The sequence below is a fragment of the Capra hircus genome, chromosome 17 (genome assembly GCF_001704415.2).
Source record: "Capra hircus breed San Clemente chromosome 17, ASM170441v1, whole genome shotgun sequence".
Taxonomy (NCBI): domain Eukaryota; kingdom Metazoa; phylum Chordata; class Mammalia; order Artiodactyla; family Bovidae; genus Capra; species Capra hircus.
This window is the reverse complement of record NC_030824.1, coordinates 40,929,500-40,955,772: the sequence shown is the minus strand read 5'-3', so window position 1 is coordinate 40,955,772 and position 26,273 is coordinate 40,929,500. Positions and strand designations below refer to the sequence as shown.

Here is a 26,273-nt window from a genome sequence, read left to right as displayed (position 1 = left end):
TTGTTCTGTTTGCCTACAACAGGGTTAATTTTCTTTACTACAAATTATTTACTTTTTATTTTCTGCTTATTTTTGGCCATGCCGGGTCTTTGTTGCTGCATGGGTTTTTCTCTAGGTGGGGGCTACCCTCTGGTTGCGGTGTACAAGCTTCTCGTTGCGGAGCACAGGTTCTGGGGGCACGCAGGCTCAGTGGTTGCAGCTCCTGGGTCCTAGAGCACAGGCTTAGTTGCTCTGCAGCATGTGGGATCTTCTGGACCAGGGATCTAACCTGTGTCTCCTGCATTGGCAAGCAGAGTCTTCACAACTTAGCCACCAGGGAAGCCCTTTTTATTTACTCTTAATTTAACCTGAATCTTAAATGTCTAAAACCAGTACACAAATCCTTTTCAGGGAGATTGACCAGGAAATCAAATGCTGCTTGATACAACTGGCTTCGAATTGCCTTTTGGCATTTGCAGGATGCATGAAACAACTTGAATCTATCTTTATTTCTTTAGGAGGGAGGGATTGAGGATAAAATATTAGGAATTACAGTCGACAGACATTCCTCGACTTCCAGAGGTGAAGATTATCAACTCTGTTCATCACTAGGGATTGTGGGTTAAAAAAGCAAAATCCTCTCCAGTTATCCTGAAAATCAGGGTAAGATGAACAGGTATAAACTGCCAGTTGTTCAGCCTTCTAAATTTTGAAAGTATTTATTTGTACTTAAGTTCGTGGAGGTATACGTATTTTCTGTGGATTAAGGATTTATTATCCTTTGTATTCTCACAAGTTAGTTCAAGCACTAGAAGATTAAGCATCAAATGCTGAAACGTAGACCAGGAAACCCCAGCATGCTATTTCACCTGGAATAGCATTTCTCAAAAAAAGGTTAAGAGAAATTCGTGCAGGGAGCTCCTCTTTATGTACTGGAAATCTCTATAAAAGTTTTCTAGTTCATTTATTTCTAGATTTTCTTTTCCAATACAAAGTTATTCTGTGACAACACTTCCAGTAGTTTTCAGAATAAACATCATTGGAAGGTTTAAAAAGTTTGCCAGTTTACTCAACCCTCATTGCCAAGCAAAGTATATAAATGGCTCTGAAAACCTGTCCCCAAACCACCATCAAGTCACTGAAGTTCAATATGTGAACCCTCTGCTGTGCAAAACTCATGGTGCAAAAGTAAGTTTACACTACGTCTTGACAGTGTGCACTTTACTATTAGTGAACAAATAGCAACTGATAAATGCACTTTGTCAGTTATTTGTTCACTAATATGATGCCATTTTACATACACAGAAAATGTTTTATATACTCGGATTCTGCATATGTAAACATTTTATGGCTATGCTTTGTAAACAAAAATTGTATACCACCTATATAGGGGTTACATATAAGAATGTTACCAATTTTAATATCATAAACCATTCTCATGATTGCTCATTGAAGCTAAAGGTCTGGTACATGCAAAACCCAGTTTGTTACGATTTTCGGCATTGCACTGGTCACTGTTTGTGCCAACAATAAACTGTGAAATTGAGAAATCAAATGTAGTAGTTTTCTTTAAAAAAACAATTGTCAGCTAGTAGGACCTGAACTACCAGAAGGTATTTTATACTAATGACTGGAGTCAGAGTCACTATGTATATAAATTATTTTAATAATGGTTGGAGAAAAGAAAAATAACGTGGATACCATATTAGTACTAAACAATTCAGTAGCTTCATTAAAAAATTGCTTCTGTATTAAACAACAGTGGCTTCATCCAGCCAAATACAATTTTTTTTTTTACTTTTACTGTGAGTCTCCTTTCAAGACACTAAGCCATTAAAGTATTTCAGGGAAAAAAAACCACAACGCTTTAAAGCTTCCTTTACTTAGATCTCCATTTCTAATTACATTTTTACATCTACATTCTGTGTGGGTCCATTGATTTCAAGAGCATGTTAAAACTCAAGTCCATGGAGGCAAAAAATTAAAAAAAAACACCCAAGGAAGATGCATGACACATGTATGTATGTAATCAGAAAGCAGCAAAAAATTGAAGGTGTCTAATCTTTAACAACTATTTTGAATTTCTGACCCTTGTTACATTGATACTTGGATTAAAAATGAAGGACGCTGGTTACTTATAATACACAGTACTCACAAAAATTGACTTCTTTTAGTCCAGAACTACTTAAAAGTATTCAAGGCCAGAATATGAAAAACCCATTAAGCCAATATTAAATTTTAGAGGTATTACATATGGAAACTTACAACATGGCTTTTTAAGTATGAATTTTAGAATCAAAAAATTCTTAACAGTAAGATTTGGTTTTAAAGTAAAAAGACAGCTAATAAAATCAGTTATCAAGCAAAGTGATAGGAAAACTATTTTTTTAAATACATGAAATAAGACTTGAATAATCCAATATAATGGAAATAAAATGATTATGTAATAGACTGAATGAGAGGATAAATAAAACAGGAAGGACTAAGGTAATTCCTACTTACTTTAGTTGTCTTATAGTATATAAACGTATAGAAGACAACTAAAGTATGTAAAACATTTTGAAATTCACGAATCTCGTTATAGAATGAGTAATCAATCCACTTCCCTAATACTCACCATGTGACCTAGGACATGATAGTAAATTCGAGATCCCAAAGATCATGCCAGTAATGTTTTTGTCAATATGCATTTTGACCTGCATGACAGACTAAATCAAATGTTCATGATTCAATTATTGTCTTTGACTTGAAAGCTCCAAGTTATTAAATAATGTATTTTTAATATGTGCTTTTTCTTTTTAATGCTTACTCTAATAATATGCTAGAGGTCTGGACGGTGACCAGATCCTAGAGATCTGGAAGGTGAAAGAGCCATTACCACCTGCTGACCACTGGCATAGATATTTAGTGGGGTTTTTTTCCTTCTAAGCAGTTATTAATATTAAACTTAGACATCTGGTTATGTTAGAAACAACCAGAGTTGTTTGTTTTCGGAAACATGAGTATATGGAAGAATGTTAATTTAGTTTACTTTTTATTAAGAGATGTGAAAGATAAAGCTTTTGTTTTGGTTAAAGACTTGGTTGGTTTTGATCTGCATTAAATCTTCTTTTTTTATCAAAAGAAAAGATGAAGGAAATTATTTTAAGATTAATTTTAAAGCTTTGTTTGATCAAGAAGTCTGGATCTTCTGAAACTAAGATTAAATATTTAGTTTGATAGTTGTAAAACATACTATAGTTGAGAGGATAATAAAACATTAGAATCAAACTTTATAAGCATTCCCTACACCTGTGTTATTGGAAAAGTCATCAGTGGCTGACTTTAATCAATATCATCAGATTTTAAATACTGATAATACAGTTAGATATACGTCTCATTAAGTTTTATAGAATCAAATACCACAAAACAAATTATGCTTAAAACTTGGAAGTCTAACCACAAAATAACATTTCCTTTAGAATTGAATTTTTTTGTTGTAAATCTCTAAAAGTTGAGAAAGATGAAGTTAGATTTTGTATAAATCTATGATATGTACAATTAATAACAAGGCTTCAATTGTTGTGGACTACCAATACCAGCTGTTAAAAATAAAATGAAATCCTAAGGGTAATATTTATAGGGTTAGTATTACAGTTCAAATTTATGCAAATGGAGGGATGGTTGTTAAATCTATTTTGGGTTAGTTGATCTTAAACATACTTTTTCAAAACAGTTGAAGATGTACTAATTTGGATAAAATATTTTCACAGTCACTTTATGATAATGATAATTGATTTCCCAAATTCATTTTAAAGACTTCTAGCTAGGAAATATAATCATAAATATACCAAAAACTGACACCCCCCTCAAAGTCTAAGAAATTTGTATTTCTTAAGTTTAATTTTTACCTTTTTAAAATTGAGATGATCTTTTATTCCAGTAGCCTAATTCTTTGGTGTGCTGTTTGTAGTTATTTTAAAACTTAAGTATTCTGTACATAGCTAAGGAATTAAAACATTGCAAACTTTATATTATTTAACAATCTTTGTTTTTAAAGTCACTATGATTGGTTATTAGGAGTTGACTTCTGAAACCAAGTAACTTATATTTTTCCATAGAGTTGAAGTGTATTACTTTATTAATTATCCTAGATATTTCCTACATATTTAGTTTTTATTTTCATATTACTATAGGAAAATATCCTATTTTGCTATATATTTTTAAAAAAAAGATCTTTAATTTTTTGTCTAGCACTTCATACTTCATACAGATTAAAATTAAACTGAGCCCATACCATCTACCCAAAACTAGATTCAGTAGAACATTTTCTCTTTTATTAATGTATTCAATAAACAACTAATTATAAGGTTAAGGGCTTTTGAAAATCATTTAAGTTGAATAAATGGGTAAGAAAAGTATACACATTATTTTTGGATATATTTAACTTATAAATGAAGTGGTACATAACTACAGGAACTAGAATATAATTCTGATTAAAACAGAGAACTATATAAGCTAGTAAGGAACTGAAAATGTCAGGATGTACTAGACAGTTCAGATGCAGAAAGGGTTGTTCTTACATACTCCCAGTTAGAGGTACAGCTCCTGACAAAGTGGGTAGAGATTTTCTTAAGAGAAAGCAATAAACTCCTTACACGTACTTTATTCCCTTTCATAACTCTGATGCTGTTACTGAAGTGAACCTATATATACCAACATAGAAATGAAAAGTATGTTTCATCGTTGCTAATGGATATGATTATTTCATTAGTTTGAAGACAAAAAATATATTGGGTGTATATGATTTTTTTAATGCAAAAAAGGGACATCTCCTTCCTCTGAAAGGATGAATAAAAATCCCTGCAAAATGCACTGTTCTATACTCTCCTTTCAGTGCAGACTACATTGTAGAAACAAAATCTCTCTTAGAGAACTAGTTGTGAGTAGTGACTATCCCTAAAGATATTGAACTCTCAATTTTTACTACTTAAGGAAAGTCAATATTAATTCTTAATATAAAGATGTAGTTTTGGGAAAAACTGAGCTTCTCAAAATTTTAACATAGGTCAATCTAGTTGATTGGCATTAAGAATACAAGTACCCATGCATTCTCTGTTTCTTTTCTTTGTAGGTTGAACAGTCTGCCTCCCATACTGAAAATTTCAAGCTTTTGGACAGAACTGAACAGTGTGAACAAGTCTGGTGATGAAGCTCAAGAATCTTAGTTTCACAGTCCCTTGTCCCATATAAATATATGAAGCACCAAAACTGGAGCCCAGGTCTGAACAGGTTATATAACAGCAAGAACTATAATTTAATCACATATCATATTACACTATGGAACATTCTATATTTGCCTGTTGATATGTAACATAGTTTATTACAAGCATTATTTCCTAAGACTTACGTGGTTTAAGTGCTTCTTTTCAAGTATTACCACTTGTAGTGTTATGTTATATGTTAACAGTAAATCACTGATAAATGTATATAATGCAATACACATTGTGCCATTTCTCCCTACCCTGTGTTAACAGATTAACAAAATGAACTAAGAAAACAAACTATTTAAAACTAAAAACAAAGGCTATCAACATCACAGATGCTTGTCTGAGTAAGTCAACAGCATTTCCCCCTTAACATGAAGGTATTTTCATCAAAAATGCTTCATCGTTTTTAGGTTAGCATTACTTTAGCAGCAGCTGGTCTTCAGGACAAGTAGATCAGAAGTTTCAAGTGCAAAAGACACTGAATTACTCTGAGAAACATCAATCCACATGACTAATGAAAAGAAGCAAACTGCTGGTGTCACCTTAACATAAAATTGTGCATTTTCCCCTTCAGTGTGTGGTTTAGTCCATTTATATGATGACAAAGTTTTGGAGTTCTCATGGCACAACACTGATATGGACTAGTTTGTCAAGGAACCTATTTGTTTTTAATGTTTAAATTATAACAGTACAGTAACTACAAAAAGGTCAGTGCCTTGGTGGCTTTAAACCCCATCAGTTTCAATGTTTTTAAAAATAATGATGCAATTAAATCTATGCTTCTGCAACAATAGTGCAATACAGTATCCTTTCCTGAATAAAGGAGCTGAGGTTTATCCATGTAGAAGCTTTAAGTAAGGTAGATTGTTGCCAACTACTTATCAGTCTTGCATGTTTGACATAAAATAGATTAGGAAAGCTTAAACTGATTTGTTAATCTATATTCAGCTAAAGCTTCACATAAGCAGCAATGGAAATGAACGTAAGTGCACTCAGTATGAAACACTTTTCAGAACTACTCCAAAAAACAAATGACAGAAAGTGGTTAAGAGCAACAAAACATCTGTTGTGTGTACCAGATGTAAAAGAAGAAGAACGGACTCTGTGGTTACTCGCACTATTTGAACTACGTGAAGGTAAAGTTAAGACTTAGTCCACTTCCATCTCTCCGGAAGATTTAGTATGCTGCGAGTTGTCTTTTGTTGAATCTGGTTTAGTTTCAGCCCCACTCTGTCCATCCATTGGTCCATTGTGTTCACTATTATCCTTTGCCTTGTCTTCAGCAGCCTCTACTTTCGGTTTGGGCTTATAAATGATGGGGTTACAGAAATTATCCAGTTCCTAAAAGCATGAAGAAAATTGATTAAAAATATTATGTAACAAGTTACCACTAACTTTCTGAAGTTCACATATACTTTGTAAATTTCCACATAATTCCACATTGCTGAATAGCTGTTAGCTCAGCTAGATAACCAGCTAATTCTTAAAATACCTTAATGAATTATTTACCTTCTTGGCTAGTGTATGTCAGTGGTTTAAGATACTATTCAGTCTTTGATATAATAATACATTCTGTATTGTTACTAAATTTCTTCCTCATAATTTATTTTGGCCATGACACATGGCATTCAGAACCCCCTGACCAGGGACTGAACTTGGGGGTCCTTGGCAGTGAGGGCACAGAGTTTAACCACTGGAATGCCAGGGAATTCCTAGGAATAATTTTTAATTCATTCCTTTAAATTAGGCCTAAAGCTCTGTTATGAGAAGTATGTCACATAGCACCTATTTCATAAGTTAAAATTTCTCAAAATTACTCGAAAACTACTTTAATAAATGGAATTATATAAATGTATACACTAACTTTACTTTTGGAAAACAGAGTAGCTTTTTCTGTTGAAGGAAAAATAAGCCATGGAAGTAAATTCAACTTAATCATCATTTCAAAGATATTATTTTTTATATCCTTGGTTTTTCTGCACAGAAATAAAAGACCATTTCAGTAACGCTACTGAAACACTTTATATTCTTTCAAGACCAGTGTCACAAAATTGGGTGGAGTGGGAAAATAGGAGGTAACATCCTGGGGGAATGTTTCTGTGGCAAACTGTTCCTGTTACACTCTGCCTCTCACCTGATTAGGAGTAAATTATAATATATTCTTTGTAAAACTTTCTCAAAAAGGAAAATACTCTTACTGCTTTATTATTAAAAAAAAAAAAATTACCAGTTTGGCACAGAACTCAACATCACTAATCATCAGAAAAATGCAAATCAAAATCACAATATGTCTCATACCTGTCAGAATGACTGTCATCAAAAAGAACACAAATAACATTTTGGTAAGGATATGGAGAAAAGGGAACTCTATGTACGTTTCTGGTGGAAATGTAAATTGGTACAGCCATTATAGAAAACAGTATGGAGGTTCCTAAAAAAGCTAAAAGTTGAGTTACTATATGATCTACTTCTCAGTATCCAGAAATAAATGAAAATACTAATTTGAAAACATACATGCACACCAGCGTTCCTAGCAGCAGCATTTACAATAGCCAACATGTGGAAGCAACCTAAGTGTCCATGAACAGATGAACAAAGATGTAGCGTATGTACACAATGGAATAAAAAGAATGAAGAATGAAAACTTGCTGTCTGCAGCAGCACTGATGTTACTGGAGGGTATTATGCTTACAGAGAGACAAATACTGTATCTTACTACTTACATGTGTAATCTAAAAAATAAATGAATGTACCAGTAACAGAAAAAAAGACTCAGAGATACAAAGAATAAATTAGAGGTCACCAGTGGGGAGAGGGATAAGGGTACAGGATTAAGGTCACCAGTGAGGAGCAAGATAAGGGTACAGGATTAAGAGATACAAACTAATATGTATAAAAGAAACTACAAGGATATACTGTATAACAATATAGTCAATATTTTAGAATAACTAAATGAAGTAAAATCTGTAAAAATATTGAATCACTGTATATACACTTACAATGCTGTCAATCAAATATACTCCAATAAAAAAAAACCCAAACCTGTTTTTGTTTTTAAAATAAATACCTACGAGCATACTGAACCTGATTTTTAAAAAATCACCTGATATTCCATCTCCTCTGGTGGTAATGGTGTAGTTTCTAAGCTGTGTCTGACTCTTGCTACCCCATGGACTGTAGCCTGCTAGGCTCCTCTGTCCATAGGATTTCCAGGCAGTGGAGTGGTTTAACTTTTCCTTCTCTAGGGGATTTTCCCAACCTAGCAATTGAACCCTGGTCTCTTGCACTGCAGGCAGATTCTTTACCCACTAAGCTACCATCTCCTCTAGATTTACATTATTAGCCTTTTGGTGAACATCCTTCTAGATATATGTCCATGCATACATGTATCCAAACATAAAAATCTTAATGAACATGCTAATTTACAGTGAGATAACTTTATAGACTCTGAGGTGCTTTTTCATGCATCATGTATAAATCTTTATATTTCAATAGATTTACTGGGCTTCCCTGATGGTCTAATAGCTAAGAATCCATTTGCCAGTGCAGGGGACACAAGTTCAACCCCTGTTCTGGGAGGATCATATATTTTTTAGACATGCTGCAAAGCACCTAAGCTTGTGTACCATGACTGTTGAGCCCGTGCTCCTGAGCCCACAAGCCAGGGTAACTAACTAAGCCCATGCACTGCAACCGCGGAAGCCTGTGCTCTGCAGCGAGAGAAGCCATTGCAGCGAGAAGCCCACGTGCCGGAAGAGGGGCCCCTGCTCACCCCAGCTAGGGGAAAGCCCATGCACAGCAGCCAAGACCCAATGCAGCCACAATTAAATCTGCAAGAAAATACATTTCTCTCTATTAAATACTATGTTTACCTATTATTATATGTTGTATATGCATCAGTTTAATTTCTTATTGATAGGTATTTAGGTTGCTGCCAGTTTTTTGGTATCATAAGCAGGGGTTTATATATTTATGCAACAGTCAAATTAAGATGAATTCCTAGAATTGTTATTTCTGCATTAAAGGTAAACTCATTTTAAATTTCTATACATATTCTGAAATGATTTCCCAGAAAAAAGCAGTAACAAATGTAACCAAATTGCTCAGGGAAAGGTGTCCATTTCTTCACACCCTTGGCAATTATGGCAAAGATTGTAAATGTAAACAAATAACCAAATCGGAGAAAAGAGATTTGCATTTCTTAGATTAGTAACAAAGATGAATATCTTTTCATGTTTTTTAGACATGTATTTCTTTGTCAGCTGTTTTTCCAATGTCTTATTTTTCTACTTAGATGCTGATCTTTATTATAAAGTTAATCCCCATGTTTTTCATGATGTTTTCTTTAACTTTTGACATTTTCAGTAGTAACAGTTTTTAAAATGGAAAGTTTATCTTGGAAGTAAGATTTTACCATGAAATTTTATACATTTCAAACTATGTCAAAAACAAGCATATACTGTGGTTTTAGAATGGAGATTCAAAAGTGTTATCTACCTAGAAAAATCAGAAAATCTATAGTTGTTGCATTATTTTATTGCTTTATTTTACACTTCTAAAAGCTGCTCTGTGTGTGAGACTAATTAAATCAAGAAACATGATCCACCTAGAATCTTTTTTACCCCCCACATTAAAAAGTAGCCTCAAATTCCTATTTCTCTGTTTTTCTGTAAGTTGACTACTTCTCAGAATAATTAAAAAATTTTAGTGACTGAATCCATTATAAAACAGAAGTTTATAGTTTCTTACCTTTGACTTTGCAACTATTTCTGAAACTTTCACCACAGGATCTTGAGTGAGACTTAGTTTGTTCTGTGCGTTCATCTTACTGTTCAGCCAACTCATGGCTTCACTGATATATTTTTCAACCTTTTCAATTTCAGCAGGATCCAAATGATCGTATCTTTCATCCTATTAGGGGGGAAAAAACTTAATGAGGTTTTTCAATAAGCACCAACTTACTGGTAATTCCTGCTTAAAAGATTTAGACTCTTACTGAGTGTGTATCTCACACATACTCATGTGAAGAAGCCATTTACAAATTACATAGAACTGAAGAAACTGAAAAATCAGTATGCCTTTTTAAGAGGAAAGGCCTTCTGAAGAAGTCAGGTTTGGAAAGGAATGACTTGTGAAGAATATTAAAACTGAAAAGAAGTTTTTAGCCAAGAAAGAAGCTGCATGGAATTAAATCTGTCAAGGAGTAAAATGAAATAAGGTAAGCAGGCACAAGCAAGCTAGACAGAAAATTCTGACTCTATAGCAGACTGTTAAGTTGTTGATAAGGAGAAATGAAAAATAAAATTGTCTGAAAAAGACACCTGTAGCTGTCACATGTAAAAGACAATCTAAGAAGTCATGATTTAGACTGGTGGTCTCAAACCAGAAAGAAGCAACGGTGCAACATACAGAAGGAGGATCTCCTCCCCATCCGTCTACATACTTTTAAAAAATCTCTAGCCTGAACATCTTCCCTGAAGAACTCCCAACTCAAATTCTTTATTTATAAAGTCTGAAACAACTTACCTGTGTTTCAAATTCACGATTACCTCCCTACCTACTCTTCCAAGTTTTGTCCATCTCAGTAATTAACAACTTTATCCTTTCAGGCCAAAAATCCTTAATTATTTTGACTCCTCTTTCTGTTTTATCTACATAAAATTTATCAGCTCTGCCTTCAAAATATATGCAGCAGAATTCCAGCCACTTCTTCCCCTTCCACTCTCCAGGCGTAGGGTTCTGTCACTTCTTGCTTGTGCTATTCTAATGATTTAACTAGTCTCTCTGCTTTAGACTTAAATCATGCTGCTCCTATGTTCAGAAGCCTCCAATGGACTCCTATCTCAGAGTAAGAATCAAGCTTTTATAATGGCCCCTGGGCCTTTCATGATCTGGAAACTAATAACCCTACCCCTACAGCTTTGAGTCCCCTTGGCTTCCTTGCTGTTACTCCAACACTTCCTCTCCTTGAGGAATTGCTTCCTGTCCCCACCCCCCACTTTTTTTAGAACATTTTTCTTGTAATTATCATACATCTTGACCCCTCCCCTCAGCTCTAATTCTCCCCTCAAACGATGTCATTTTATTAGTCTGCCTTTCTGACAAACCTCCACCTCTGGCAGTCCCTTCCTTTTCCCACAGCTCTTAGCACCATCTGACTTCACTAACCCATTACTGTCTATCTTTTTGTTTGATGCTGTAGTTCCAGCACCTTGAAGAGAGCATGGAACATAATAAACTCATAATTCTTGAGCATAAGTGAAGTCTTGCCTTGCTCTGAATAATAGTTTAAAGCATCTTCAGGAAGCTTTTGACAGCATGGCGAACACTAGGTTGTAATAATAATAAACAGACCCTCCAATACCAGATTTGAAATATTCTTGGTGTTTCTGTTTGTCCGCTTGTTCCTTCTTTCTCTTCCATTATCGTTACATTCTATTTGTACCTATATGGACACTGACGTTGGCAGGCACATTCACAATTGGTACCTGGATTATTCCTTTAGGTTGGTTGGACTGCACTCTATCTTAAAAAATGTAAAAATCTCTTATTTCTAAAATAAGTAACCACCTTTCCCACAATGTGTAGTGAAAAACAGTGTAGTTGTTAAGGGTTTGTATGTTGACTTTAGACTGCTTAGATTTTATCCTGACTACATCACTACTTCACAAGTTGCTTAAGCACTGCTATTTTCCTGCAAAATAACATTCTTGTCAGAACTGAGATAATCCATACAAAGTGCTCAAAATTTAGTTAAGTGCTTGATAAATGTAAACTATGATAATGCCCTCCCCTAAACCTTTGGTGCTGGTCTGTCCAGCCCACTGATGGAGTTTTAACATCAATGATAAAATCTGGGGGAATTACGGTGAATATTTAAAATTGGAATTGGCAACCTTGGGGGCTCCCTGGTGGCTGTAGTGTAGAAGATGCAGGAGACTGGGGTTCGATCCCTGGGTCAGGAAGATGCCCTGAAGGAGGAAATGGCAACCTGCTCCAGTATTCTTGCTGGGGAAATCCCATGGACAGAGGAGCCTGGTGGGTCACAGTCCACAGTGTCACAAAGGGTCACGTGACTGAGCACACACACAGAAAACTTGTCCTGAAGGGAAAATTACACCTGCTGAGTTTTAAAAAGTTATTTTGGAATACTACCACCCCCATTTGTTTACAACAGCCAAGCTGAGTGTATATAGTAGGACTGCAGAAGCTAAAATGTTATTTGTTCATTTAAAGGAAAAGTTTGCTACCCTCTCCTTTAGAAGGAAAAAAAAATCAGCTTAATTTTGTCAAATCTTACTGTTACATCCAAATGCAGGTAACTTTTATGTAACTAAATATTTGAGGCTAAACAACAGTGGAAAGGCTAAGGATAGTAAGACAGATCTGGGCACAGATACAAAAGAATAAAGGACATGGGAGTTACAGATAAGCAAAAGACTGGAAGACCAAGAGCAACCAAAAGAGGCGCCAAGGGACAAAAGGAATGCTAGCAGAGTCCGGTTTCAAAGATGCCAGTAAAAAAAGGCTAAAAACCTCTTTTTCACTGTATCAATAATGAAATCCCTAAGAAGAAAACAATGAATTTGTTCACTGGACTAATTCAGGGAATTCTATAGCTCTGCAGTTGAGAACTTTTTAAGATTTACCCCATCCTCTGCGTACCACACACATACCATCACCACCAATTTACTTTATGAGTTTTAATACCTTGTTTCTGTATGCTTCTATCACTTTCATGACAAGTTGGATCTTTTTTCCCAAGTCGTTTAAAGCTTTTGGTCTTTCTTCATGTTCCATGTACCTTACTTGAATAGGCTGGCCATATTTCTGTTAAGTTTTTTAAAAAGAAAAAGTTATTAACAGAAAACAACTTTTATGTGGTCCACTAGAAGAGGAAATGGCAACCCACTCTACTATTCTTGCCTTGAGAATCCCATGAACAGTATGAAAAGGCAAAAAGATATGACACTGGAAGATAAGTCCCCCCTCCCCCCAGGCTGGAAGGTATCCAATACGCTACTGGGGAAGAGCAGAGGGCAATTTATTCATAGCTCCAGAAAGAATGAAGTTGCTAGGCCAAAGTGGAAACAGTGCTCAGTTGTGGATGTGCCTGGTGGTGAAAGTCAAGTCCAATTATGTAAAGAATAATATTGCATAGGAACCTGGCAATAGATGTGAATTCGAGCAAACTCTGGAAGATAGCAGAGGACAGAGGAGCCTCAGTTCAGCTCAGTCATGTCCGGCTCTTTGCGACCCCATGGACTGCAGCACGCCAGGCCTCCCTGTCCATTACCAACTCCTAGAGTTTACTCAAACTCACCTTCAATGAGTCGGTTATGACATCCAACCATCCCACTCTCTGTCGTCCCCTTCTCCTGCCTTCAATCTTTCCCAGCATCAGGGTCTTTTCAAATGAGTCAGCTCTTCGCATCAGGTGGCTTAAAAGTATTGGGAGTTTAAGCTTTAACATCAGTCCTTCCAATGAACATTCAGGACTGATTTCATTTAGGATGGACTGGGTGGATATCCTTGCAGTCCAAGGGACTCTCAAGAGTCTTCTCCAACACCACAGTTCAAAAGCATCAATTCTTCAGCACTCAGCTTTCTTCACAGTCCAACTCTCACATCCATACATGACCACTGGAAAAACCATAGCCTTGACTAGACAGACCTTTGCTGGCAAAGTAATTCTCTGCTTTTGAATATGCTGTCTAGGTTGGTCATAACTTTCCTTCCAAGGAGTAAGCATCTTTTAATTTCATGGCTGCAGTCACCATCTGCAGTGATTTTGGAGCCCAGAAAAATAAAGTCTGTCACTGTTTCTCCATCTACTTGCCATGAAGTGATGGGACCAGATGCCATGATCTTTGTTTTCTGAATGTTGAGTTTTAAGCCAACATTATCACTCTCCTTTCATGTTCATCAAGAGGTCTTCAGTTCTTCTTTGCTTTCTGCCATAAGGGTGGTGTCATCTGCATATCTGAAGTTATTGATATTTCTCCCAGCAATCTTGATTCCAGCTTGTGCTTCCTCCAGCCCAGCGTTTCTCATGATGTACTCTGCATATAAGTTAAATAAGCAGGGTGACAATATACAGCCTTGACGTACTCCTTTTCTTATTTGGAACCAGTCTGTTGTTCCATGTCCAGTGCTGACTGTTGCTTCCTGACCTGCATACAGATTTCTCAAGAGGCAGGTCAGGTGGTCTGGTATTCCCATCTCTTTCAGAATTTTCCGCAGTCTATTGTGATCCACACAGTCAAAGGCTTTGGCATAGTCAATAAAGCAGAAATAGATGTTTTTCTGGAACTCTCTTGCTTTTTCCATGATCCAGCGGATGTTGGCAATTTGATCTCTGGTTCCTCTGCCTTTTCTAAAACCAGCTTGAACATCAGGAAGTTCACGGTTCATGTATTATTGAAGCCTGGCTTGGAGAATTTTGAGCATTACTTTGCTAGCGTGTGAGATGAGCGCAATTGTGCAGTAGTCTGAGCATTCTTTGGCATTGCCTTTCTTTGGGATTGGAATGAACACTGACCTTTTCCAGTCCTGTGGCCACTGCTGAGTTTTCCAAATTTGCTGGCATATCGAGTGCAGCACTTTCACAGCATCACCTTTCAGGATTTGAAATAGTTCAACTGGAATTCCATCACCTCCAGTAGCTTTGTTCATAGTGATGCTTCCTAAGGCCCACTTGACTTCACATTCCAGGATGTCTGGCTGTAGGTGAGTGATCACAGCATCATGATTATCTGGGTCGTGAAGACCTTCTTTGTACAGTTCTTCTGTGTATTCTTGCCACCTCTTGTTAATATCTTCTGCTTCTGTTAGGTCCATAACATTTCTGTCCTTTATTGAGCCCATCTTTGCATGAAATGTTCCCTTGGTATCTCTAATTTTCTTGAAGAGATCTCTAGTCTTTCCCATTCTATTGCAGCACACTAGAGGAGCCTGGTGTGCTGCAAATCATGAGGTCACAAAGAGTCAGGCACAATTTAGCAACTGAATGACAACAAATACAGGAAGATGAATAGGAAAGAAAGGTGGTCAGATCAAAATCTGTCCCCTTACTTTCCTACATGGAAATGAGTTCCAGTGGCTATGTGCTTATTCAGTCCTACACAGGTATGTCTATACCTTATGTCCTCCCTCTCATTCATTAAGACTACCATTCAATTCCTCTCAAATCCAAAGAATGTTAATTTCTTTAAAGTTGGGTGTTAAAAGTTTAAAACTACTAAGAAAACCATAAGAACTATTCTGCATCCAGAAATAATGTATTTGAAACTTGGTTTCAAATATTTATAATGCATATAACTCTGTACATGCAACATGGTTATTGGGATTTCCTGATATTTAATACCTATTTATTATTTATGTCATATTTATTCATTAGATTAGTATGTGTATTTTAAGTATAGTGCTTAAAAACAAGAAAGCCCTTTGGCCCCTCACCCCAGGTGCACAGAAGTAGAGCGTGTCTAAATTTTAAAACAGCCTCTGTAACTGTGAGGAGGGGAATACATTAGAAAAAAAGAAATATTTTCTTCTGAATTCTTTACATACATAAATAAAAATCAGCTTATTTTAGAGTAATGTTAGGTTTTCAGAAAAGTTACAAAGGAAACACTGGCAAGCCAAGCACCTTTTATTGCTTTTCTCTAATGTTAGCATCTTACAGCATAATGGAACATTTGTCAAAACCAAGAAATCAACACTGGTGTATTACTGTTAAATATTGACTGAATTCCAGATTATTTGGATTTCATCTTTTTCTTTTACAGGATACTATACTGCATTTAGTCTATTTACACTGTACTTTCAATTGTAAATGTTTCTGAAAAGGGAGTAAGTTATAAAAACCATCTTATAAAAATAGTAAAGCCTGTGAAAACTTCTATAACATTCATTTCTATGGTTACCTATATATATTGGAAACAAAATAATACATTCTTGGAACTTCTGAGCTTTTCAATTATTTCTATTGACCTCAGCTGTCTGGCTTGTTTCTCCAGCCCAATTTATATATATATTCCTTTAAAGGAGATGAGGGGTAAAAAACACCAAGAGGATAAAATATGGTAAAGCTTAGTTTTGCTTTCATAAGCATAGGCTTTCAAGTTGCTTTTTAAATATTCCCTTTGGAAGTAATTTATTGGCAAGATTTTAACCTTTAAACAGTTTTTTTTACATGTACCCCAATATGCATTGCAGCACAACAGCCAGGACATGGAAACAACCTAGATTCCATCGAGAGATAAATGGATAGAGAGGATGTGGTACATTTATATTCTTTTGCTTTCAAGTTACATAAATTCTTCTGCATGTCAACCTCCCCATCACTAAAGGGCTGCCTTTCCCCATACTCTAGAAGTCTTTATTAATGTCATCACTTAGCATGTGTATTTACTCACTACTCAAAGAATGGCTCAGGGACCAGCAGCATCAGAATCTCTCGGAAGCTTATAAAAAATGCAGAATCATGGGCCCAACTTGGGTATACTGAATTTTTTGCATTTCAGTAAAGGCCCCAGGTTACTCATGTGCACATTAAAGCTATGATCCTCACTAAGATGGAAAGACTAAAATTTCCTGTCATCCTTCCAATCTAAACTTCTAAACTTTTGAAGTTTTTTTGTCTTCTGTTTTTCCAGGATGGGGGGTGAGGGTTTGGTGGCAAGCAGGAGGGAAAGAGTAATAGAGTTTTCTCTTAAATCCGACCACTGACCTAGAAAAAGGGGACCTGGTGGACACACCTCCTTATTTATTTTTAAAAGGACATTGAAGAGCAGGAGTACTATTTTTGAAGTTCTTTGCCGGCCTGGTGTACCCAGGAGTGTGAACATACAAAAGGGCAGTGTGTTACCACCTCAAAATCAGAGCAGTCAAGGGGGAGAGAAGCAGAGCAAAAGTGACTCCTCTAATGGATAAGGGGTCAGGTTGACAAGTCACTTCGTAACATCATCTCAGAAACCATGGCTTATATAAGTGTAATATTAACACTCTGGTCATGTGCTAATTGGAAGTGGTCAAATGGGAGATAGGAAGAGTGAACATCAACATTTTCGGAACCAGTGAACTCAAAGACTGGAATGGGTGAATTTAACTCAGATGACCATTATATCTACTACTGTGGGCAAGAATCCCTTAGAAGAAATGGAGTAGCCCTCATAGTCAACAAAAGAGTCCGAAATGAAGTTCTTGAGTGCAATCTGAAAAACAACAGAACAATCTGTTCATTTCCAAGGCAAATCATTCACTATCACAGTAATCCAAGTCTATACCCTAACCAGTAATGCTGAAGAAGCTGAAGATGAATGGTTCTATGAAGACCTACAAGACCTTCAAGAACTAATACCCAAAAAGATATCCTCTTCATTTCAGGGGACTGGAATGCAAAAGTACAAAGTCAAGAGATACCTGGAGTAATAGGCAAATTTGGCCTTGGAGTACAAAATGAAGCAAAGCAAAGGCTAACAGAGTTTTGCCAAGAGAACTCACTGGTTATAGCAAATACCCTCCTTCCAACAACACAAGAGAAGACTACACATGGACATCACCAGATGGTCAACACCGAAATCAGGTTGATTGTATTCTTTGCAGCCAAAGATGGAGAAATTATATATAGTCAGCAAAAACAAGACTGGGAGCTGACTGTGGCTCAGATCATGAACTCCTTATTGCCAAATTCAGATGTATATTGAAGAAAATAGGGAAAACCACTAGATCATTCAGGTATGACGTAAATCAAATCCCTTAATGATTATACAGTGGAAGTGACAACTAGATTCAAGGGATTAGATCTGATAGAATGCCTGAAGAACTATAGACAGAGGCTCATGACATTGTACAGGAGACAGGGATCAAGACCACCCCCCCCCAAACAAACAAACAAAACAAAACAAAAACCAACCAACAAACACAAACAAACAAAAAGACCATCCCCAAGAAAAAGAAATGCAAAAAGGCGAAACGGCTGTCTGAGGAGGCCTTACAAATAGCTGAGGAAAGAAGACAAGTGAAAAGCAAATGGGAAAAAGAAAGATATACCCATTTGAATGCACAGTTCCAAAGAATAGCAAGGAGAGGTAAGAAAGCCTTCCTCAGTGATCAATGCAAAGAAATAGAGGAAAACAATAGAATAGGAAAGTCTAGAGATCTCTTTAAGAAAATTAGTGATACCAAGGGAACACTTCATGCAAAGATGGGCTAAATAAGGGACAGAAATGGTATGGACAGAAGATATTAAGAAGAGGTGGCAAGAATACACAGAAGAACTATACAAAAAAGATCTTCATGACCCAGATAACCACGATGGTTTGATCACTCACCTAGAACCAGACATCCTGGAATGTGAAGTCAGGTAGGCCTTAAGAAGCATCACTAGGAACAAAGCTAGTGGAGGTGATGGAATTCCAGTTGAGCTATTTCAAATCCTGAAAGATGATGCTATGAAAGTGCTGCACTCAACATGCCAGCAAATTAGGAAAACTTAGCAGTGGCCACAGGACTGGAAAAGGTCAGTTTCATTCTAATCCCAAAGAAAGGCAATGCACTCATCTCACACGCTAGCAAAGTAATGCTCAAAATTCTCCAAGCCAGGCTCCAGCAATATGTAAACCGTGAACTTCCAGATGTTCAAGCTGGTTTTAGAAAAGGCAGAGGAACCAGAGATCAAATTGCCAACATCCGCTGGATCATGGAAAAAGCAAGAGAGCTCCAGAAAAACATCTATTTCTGCTTTATTGACTATGCCAAAGCCTTTGACTGTGTGGATTACAACAAACTGTGGAAAATTCTGAAAGAGATGGGAATACCAGACCACCTAACTTGCCTCCTGAGAAATCTGTATGCAGGTCAGGAAGCAAGAGTTAGAACTGGACATGGAACAACAGACTGGTTCCAAATTGGAAAAGGAGTACGTCAAGGCTGTATATTGTAACCCTGCTTATTTTATCTATATGCAGAATATTAAACATACATGCAGAGTATATCTTCCCAAATGCCAGGCTAGATAAAGCACAAGCTGGAATCAAGATTGCCAGGAGAATATCAATAACCTCAGATATGCAGATGGCACCACCCTTTTGGCAGAAAGTGAAGAAGAACTAAAGAGTCTCTTGATCAAAGAGGAGAGTGAAAAAGTTGACTTAAAACTCAACATTCGAAAAACTATAATCACTGCATCCAGTCCCATCACTTCATGGCAAATAATGGGGAAAACAATGAAAACAGTGAGAGACTTTACTTTTGCGGGCTCCAAAATCACTGCAGAGGGCAACTGCAGCCATGAAATTAGAAGACGCTTGTTCCTTGGAAGAAAAGCCATGACAAACCTAGACAGCATATTAAAAAGCTGAGACATTACTTTGCCAGCAATGGTCTATCTAGTCAAAGCTTTGGTTTTTCCAGTAATGTATGGATGTGAGAGTTGGACCATAAAGAAAGCTGAGCACTGAAGAATTGATGCTTTTGAACTGTGGTGTTGGAGAAGACTCTTGAGAGTCCCTTGGTCTGCAAGGAGATCCAACCAGTCAATATCCTGAATATTCATCGGAAGGATTGATGTTGAAACAGAAACTCCAATATTTTTGCCATCTGATGTGAAGAACTGACTCATTTGAAAAGACCCTGATGCCAGGAAAGATTGAAGGCAGGAAGAGAAGGGGATGACAAAGGATGAGATGGTTGGATGGCATCACTGACTCAATAGACATGAGTTTGAGCATGCTCCGGGAGCTGGTCATGGACAGGGAAGCCTCGTGTGCTGCAGTCCATGGGGTTGCAAAGAGTGGGACATGACTGAGCGACTGAACTGAACATCTGCTAAATTTTCATATCTGAGTATCATAATAGACAAGAATGATTATGCATTATTTAATTTGAATTATCATGTAGCAATCCACACCTCCTAAATGAAGAGAAAGCATTTCCTGTTACACATATCTGTCTTAGAAATTTCTTCTGTATTAAACACATATACTGTGTTCTTACACCATAATTTTTAGGACAATTTAATGTCCTGTTCAACACTAATATGGACTTTTAAAAGTTTACCTTTAATTCTTGAAGCTTATCCATATATACTTGTTTAGGTTGGTCCTCTCCTTCTTCATAAAGCCAATTTTCTGTGTCCTCCAATATTGCAGACAGTTTATTCAAGTCCTAGTTATATAGTAAGAGATACTGATTGAAAATACTCTCCTTAGGAATAAAAGTCATCAAGCAAGAACTAAATGTTTTTCAAATACAAAAAATTAATTTTTTTCTGGTTTCTTATTTATAAACATGTTTTCACTAGACTTCTGAAATTTGGAAAAATAACTAAGAACCATTCCTAAATGTGCTCAAAAAGATTGACAACAAAAACACATTTGCAACATTTATTTATATATTTATATTAGCATGCTCAAGCAAACATTTAAATAAGTCTAATAAAAAACTACAAAACTTAGACTTACTTCTTGAGTGATGAATTTTTCATAGATAGTGCCAAGCTTGTCTCTAAAATCGTATACATATTCTTCAACAGCATTCTTCGCATCATTTCTTTCTTTCTCTAACTTATCCTGCATTATCATCTTCCCCTATTCAAAAAGTTTTACATTAGTTGCCATGAAAACACTAGGGAAATAAAAAGCAAAACTATAATGAAATATCACTTCACACCTACTAGGATGAGTATAATCAAGAAATGGAAATTAAGTGTTGGTGATTATTTGTAGAATCTGAAACCCCTGTACATTGCTGTTGGGAATGTACAATAATGTCCCTCTTAGCGAAAACTTTGGTGGCTCCTAAAGAAGCTAAACAAAGAATTACAATGTGACCCAGCAGTTTCACTCCTAGACATATAATAAAGAACTGAAAGCAGGAACTCAGTTGTCACCCAATGTTCACTGCTGCATTATTTACAATAACCAAAAGGTGGAAACAACTCATTTGTCCTTTAACATGTGAATGGACAAATAAAACGTATATATACAAAATGGAATGGTATTCTACTATAAAAAGAAAGTTCTGACACGTTACAAACTTGATGAGCCTTGAAAACAGTACGCTCAGTGAAATAATACAGACACAAAGAATAAATATTGTATGATTACATTTATATGAGTTATCTAATACAAATTCAAAGAGATAGAAGTAGATTAGTTTCTTGGGGGTTAGGGAAGGGAGGAATGGTGAGTTGTTAGTGGTTAGAGTTTCTGTTTGGGGTGATGAAAAAGTTTTGGAAAAGACAGTGTCAATTAAAAACTTTTTTTAAAAAATAGACTAATATATGTTAGTGTTCAAATCCTAGGTTTCCCATTTATTAGTTTTGAAATTACAGCAAAATTGCCTAACCTAAGCCTCAGTTTTCTTATCCTAGAGAGCATACTTCTACATATCTTGTATGGCTATAAATAAGATTGACATATTGATACAGGATAGTGGTTGTAATCCTGAGCTTTGAGACAGACTACTGGGCTCCAAAACAAAGGTTACTTGCTGAACTTGGGGGATTTAGTATACTTCTGCCAGTTTCCTCATCTTTTAAATGCAGATTTCTAATAGTACTTTGACTTTACAGGTTTGAAGATTAAAGAGGATATCAAAGTATTTATTTTTTTCAAAGTATTTAAAGATGTTAGCAAAAATTATTGTTAAATCAAAAGCCAAGGAAGAATCTGTAATAAATATTTGTACTTTAACAAAAACATAATACTTTAAACATAATACAGTACACTGATATTTGTAAATTTGAAACAGTAAGACAATTAGCACAATATTATAAACTATACTCCAATAAAATTATTTTAAAAATAAAATGAGGCATTTCAAAAATTTGAGAAAAAATCTCACACACAAAATTTATCATAGCTGCACTTCCACACAATTCATTTCTTTGGGAAAGTTAGTCTCAAATAATACAAATTCAGAATTATTCGGGATCTCTAGAAATGCTTGCTTCACATAAAATGTAGCTTTTAACAATTCATGAATTGGTAACATAGGTAGGTACTAGAAAGAGAACACTGTAAAGTCAAAATCTCTTGAGGAAATTCCTAGAATAATGTGCAGCAGCTGGAGAATATGCAGCATTTCAAAGAAAACTGCTGGTCAAGCCTGTAGAAACTAACAACTACCACCTAAAGGTAAATTAAAACAAAAAACAACTTTTTACACAACTATTGGTAAAGGAACCAAACTCTTCCTCAAGAGAGTGTAAAATGAAACATAAACATGTAAAGAAAATTTCAAGAATGACAACAGTTTCTAAAAAGTATCAAATGGAAGTAAGACATTCTGAATTGAACCTTAATCTTTAAGGACCACACATTTGAAGAGGGGAGCTGGAACTACTTCCCTATACAATGTCTGCTGAGTGTGCTACTGTTAAGACACAATAAAAGGGCTAAGAATTATTAGTGTTGGAAAGGCCATTCTCTGTAGTGGAGACAAGCCATGTTTTTCACATAACTAAGGTGAAAGCTACTGTACATGACAGTAATACAGCTCAGCATTTTGTCCAAAATAAACCAGTTCAATAATCTATTTAATAATTTCTTATGAGTTACAGACTAGTTCCCTAAATTTGAGGGATAATTATTCTACAAAAATTTCAGAATACACCACCACTGGTTTCAACATCAATTCAGGTTTATATACCTCATTTTCAATGTAGCTGTTGAGAAGATCTTGGCCCAGTTGCCTACACAGGCTACTCTGGATAGGCAGATCAATACTCTTTACTTTCCCTTTCTTAATGTTCTGGTTCAGTCGCTCTTGTTTCTCTGAGAGAGCAGACTGCAAAAGAAATGCAAGAGAAATATAAGTTTCTCTAGCTTAAAAGTAGATTTAAGAGACTGATTTCTGATGAAACAAAGTAAAATCAAAACGACTATCTACCATACCTTAAAAATATTATTTTAATACTGATAGTATTTTACACTCTTGTATACACCAAATTCTTTCTACATAAAAAGAATCCTGGGCTGGGAAACAAACTGAAACCACAATGAAATACCATTTCCTACCCACTGGGATGACTTATAATGCAAAGATAAAAGAGGAAAATAAGAGATGGTGAAAATATAGAAAAATTGGAATCCTTATACATGGTTGACAAGATAGAAAAATATGACAGCCATTTTGGAAAACAGGCAGTTCCTCAAATTGTAAACATAGAGATATCATATGACCCAGCAATTTCATTCCTGGGTATTAGCCCAAGAAAAATATACATCCACATAAAACCTGTATATAGTTGTTCAAAACAGCATTATTCATAAAAGTCAAGAGGTAGAAGAAATCCAAGTGTCCATCAGTTGATGAATGAATAAATATGGTATCCATCTGTATGATACAATATTACTCAACCATAAAAGGGAATGAAGTACTGATATATCCTACAACCTGGATAAACCTTGAAAATATGCTTAGCAAAAGAAGCCATTCATTAAAGGATCACATACTGTACTGCTGTATTTATATGAAATGTCTAGAACAGGCAAGTCTATAATTCAAAAATATTAGTGGCTGACTAGGGCTGGTGGGGGAGGGTTTGAGGGGAAATAAAGAGTTACTGCTAATGGGTGGGGTTTCTTTTTGGAGTGACAAAAATGTTGCAAAACTGTGATAATGACTACATAACTGAGTACATTAAAAACCTTTGAATTGCACTCTTAAATGGGAGAACTGCATGATATGTAGATTATGTCTCAATAGAGCTGTTGAATAAAGACAAAACACTGAATAAAATAAAAAATTTAGAAAAATAGGTTTCAAGTTGTATATTACTTGAGAAACTAAGATTTAAAATCAAGTCTTTACAGCCTTGGGAAAAAAATCTATACAAACCATCCAGATTAAATTCTGTTCGGGTGAGAAAAATCTGTCAAAGATGATAGTGTAGAGCTGTAGCCAGCCATATTCTTCTGGTTGGTTGGTGCAGGGTATTTCTCCCTTCTCTTTTATCAGCACTCATTTTCTCAGTAAAATAATGACTCTTAATAATAGCCATTTATCCTTTAAAACTTTACTTCCAAAAATATAATTTTTGCACTAAGAATGCTTTATGATATGCAGCATGCACCACAGAGTGGTTAATTCTGAAGTGCTGCATTATTGCTAATTTAAGTTTTCTTCATTTGTCCTATTCTAGTTTCTATTTTCTGAGATTATATGATTTTTAATGAGAAAAAAAGTTATTGAAAAGACATAAAAAGACACAGCCACAATAATAGTATACTGGTTTCCCTAGTGGCTCAGATGGTAAAGAATCTGCTTGCAATGCAGGAGACCCGGGTTCAACCCCTGGGTCGGGAAGATCCCCTGAGAAGGAATTGGCAACCCACTCCCGTATTCTTGCCTAGAAAATCCCATGGACAGAGGAGCCTGGCAAGCTACTATCCATGGGGTTGCAGAGTCAGACACGACTGAGCAATTAAGCAGAGTAATAGTGGAACAAACCTTTGTTTTGGTTCCTGTTTGGTCAATTTCTTCCTCTGGAGTGTGTTCAGCATGACATTTTTGATGACCTCCTTCTTCTTGGTCAACCTGCATTTTATCCTGCAAAGAAAATGAGTAACTGACAATATCTCTAGTCTCTTTTTCTTTCTTTTTTCTGTTTTTGGTAATGAACAGCATCTTAAGAGTTCAAGCTTGTTTTCACATGTGTGAAGATAATAAAGTAGAAGCTCACTGTTTCTGAAATGGGAGTAACTATTAATATAAATACTCAGGTTGACAGTAAGTAAAATGAAAAGATCTATTTGATGCTATATGAATAAATCTTGTTTTTCACCTGTGACCAAATAACTGCAAATAAATGGAAAATTGTTCTTAAGTCAAATTCACAAACCAAGATTGACCAAAAAAAACCACAATGTTAAACTTGACACAGAAAATGTTCATAAAGACCTTAATGTGGGAAAATAAACTGAAAAAGATACAAAATTTATGTATGACACATAAATTCAATTGTATTTTTAAAATCTAGGAAAATACTCAAATACATAAAAACTGTCAAAGTAGATGTCTCTGAATTATCAAATGTAAACTTTTACTTTTTTTTTTTTAAAATCTAAAAGACAAATTTCCAAGCCATAAGACTGCCGAAATGGACTCCCAACTTGGCAAAAAAATCACAAGTATTAGGTTTTTCTGGTCTTCCTTAATCTTATCCACCACTATCCTCCTAAAAGGAAGTAAGTTTGGCACTGAGCAATTGGGATAATTTAGGTGTTCAGATATACATGGAGTTAAGCATTATTACATATAATGTCCATAAGGTTATCTTGCTTAATGCTTATTTGTGCCAAGGAGAAAAACATGTTAGACGACAACTTATAGCAGTGTTCTTTGTTAAGTCAAGAACTGAAATTCCATCCCCACTGCTCCCTGCCCTACCACCTTCCAACTCTGTAATTTTCCCAACCTTATGATGGAGAAGAGGTGAAAAAAGTGTTATAGTGCCCGGCTGGGGTAATATAGAGACAACAGATACATTATTAACTATTTCATGTAATACTAAGAAAACAATGTTGCTAGCTAAGGCTGAAATACTTTTATCAAGTGGCATTTTAAATTTAATACTTATATATATTCCCATCTCTAAAGAAAAAAATCAATCAATCAATATGGTTAAGGTATTTCTAAATCTTTTTCACATGTGTAACCGAACTCATCTAAATCACATAATTCAGTTAATGATGTCTGAATTGTTCTATACATATTTGTCCTTTGTGCTATCAAGAGCATTAGTAGCCCAGCCATTTGTTTAAAAATTGCTTCGGTATCATCTCTAAGTTTTCTTATAAGCCACTGATACCTATTCTACAAATTTTATGATTTTTTTTTTTCTGTATTTCACCAGAAGAAATCAGTAGATTATTTTCAGACAACAACCAAGACTAATATTCCTTTCTTGAATGGTCCTTATACAATTTAATGTCAAAAGGTTGCAACTGCCAACTCATGCCATGAGGAGTAATAATCAAGTTCATACATGTACAGATGATAACTTTTCATGATTATTGCCACAGGCAACAGTGAATG

The 26,273-nt window shown here is 35.6% G+C and overlaps 1 protein-coding gene across 1 annotated transcript in view; it reads right to left on the bottom strand.

Annotated features, from left to right (window-relative positions):
- HSPA4L (heat shock protein family A (Hsp70) member 4 like) overlaps nucleotides 1,628–26,273 on the bottom strand; it is a 54,924-nt gene continuing 30,278 nt past the window's right edge. Inside the window, exons 13-19 of the mRNA XM_005691268.3 lie at nucleotides 24,687–24,785; nucleotides 22,884–23,021; nucleotides 20,693–20,818; nucleotides 20,289–20,396; nucleotides 12,939–13,058; nucleotides 9,978–10,139; nucleotides 1,628–6,569 (exon numbers count right to left, since the gene is read on the bottom strand). Coding sequence (XP_005691325.1) covers nucleotides 6,378–6,569; nucleotides 9,978–10,139; nucleotides 12,939–13,058; nucleotides 20,289–20,396; nucleotides 20,693–20,818; nucleotides 22,884–23,021; nucleotides 24,687–24,785 — 945 coding nt within the window. The 3' untranslated portion in view covers nucleotides 1,628–6,377. The remainder of the gene's footprint in view (nucleotides 6,570–9,977; nucleotides 10,140–12,938; nucleotides 13,059–20,288; nucleotides 20,397–20,692; nucleotides 20,819–22,883; nucleotides 23,022–24,686; nucleotides 24,786–26,273) is intronic.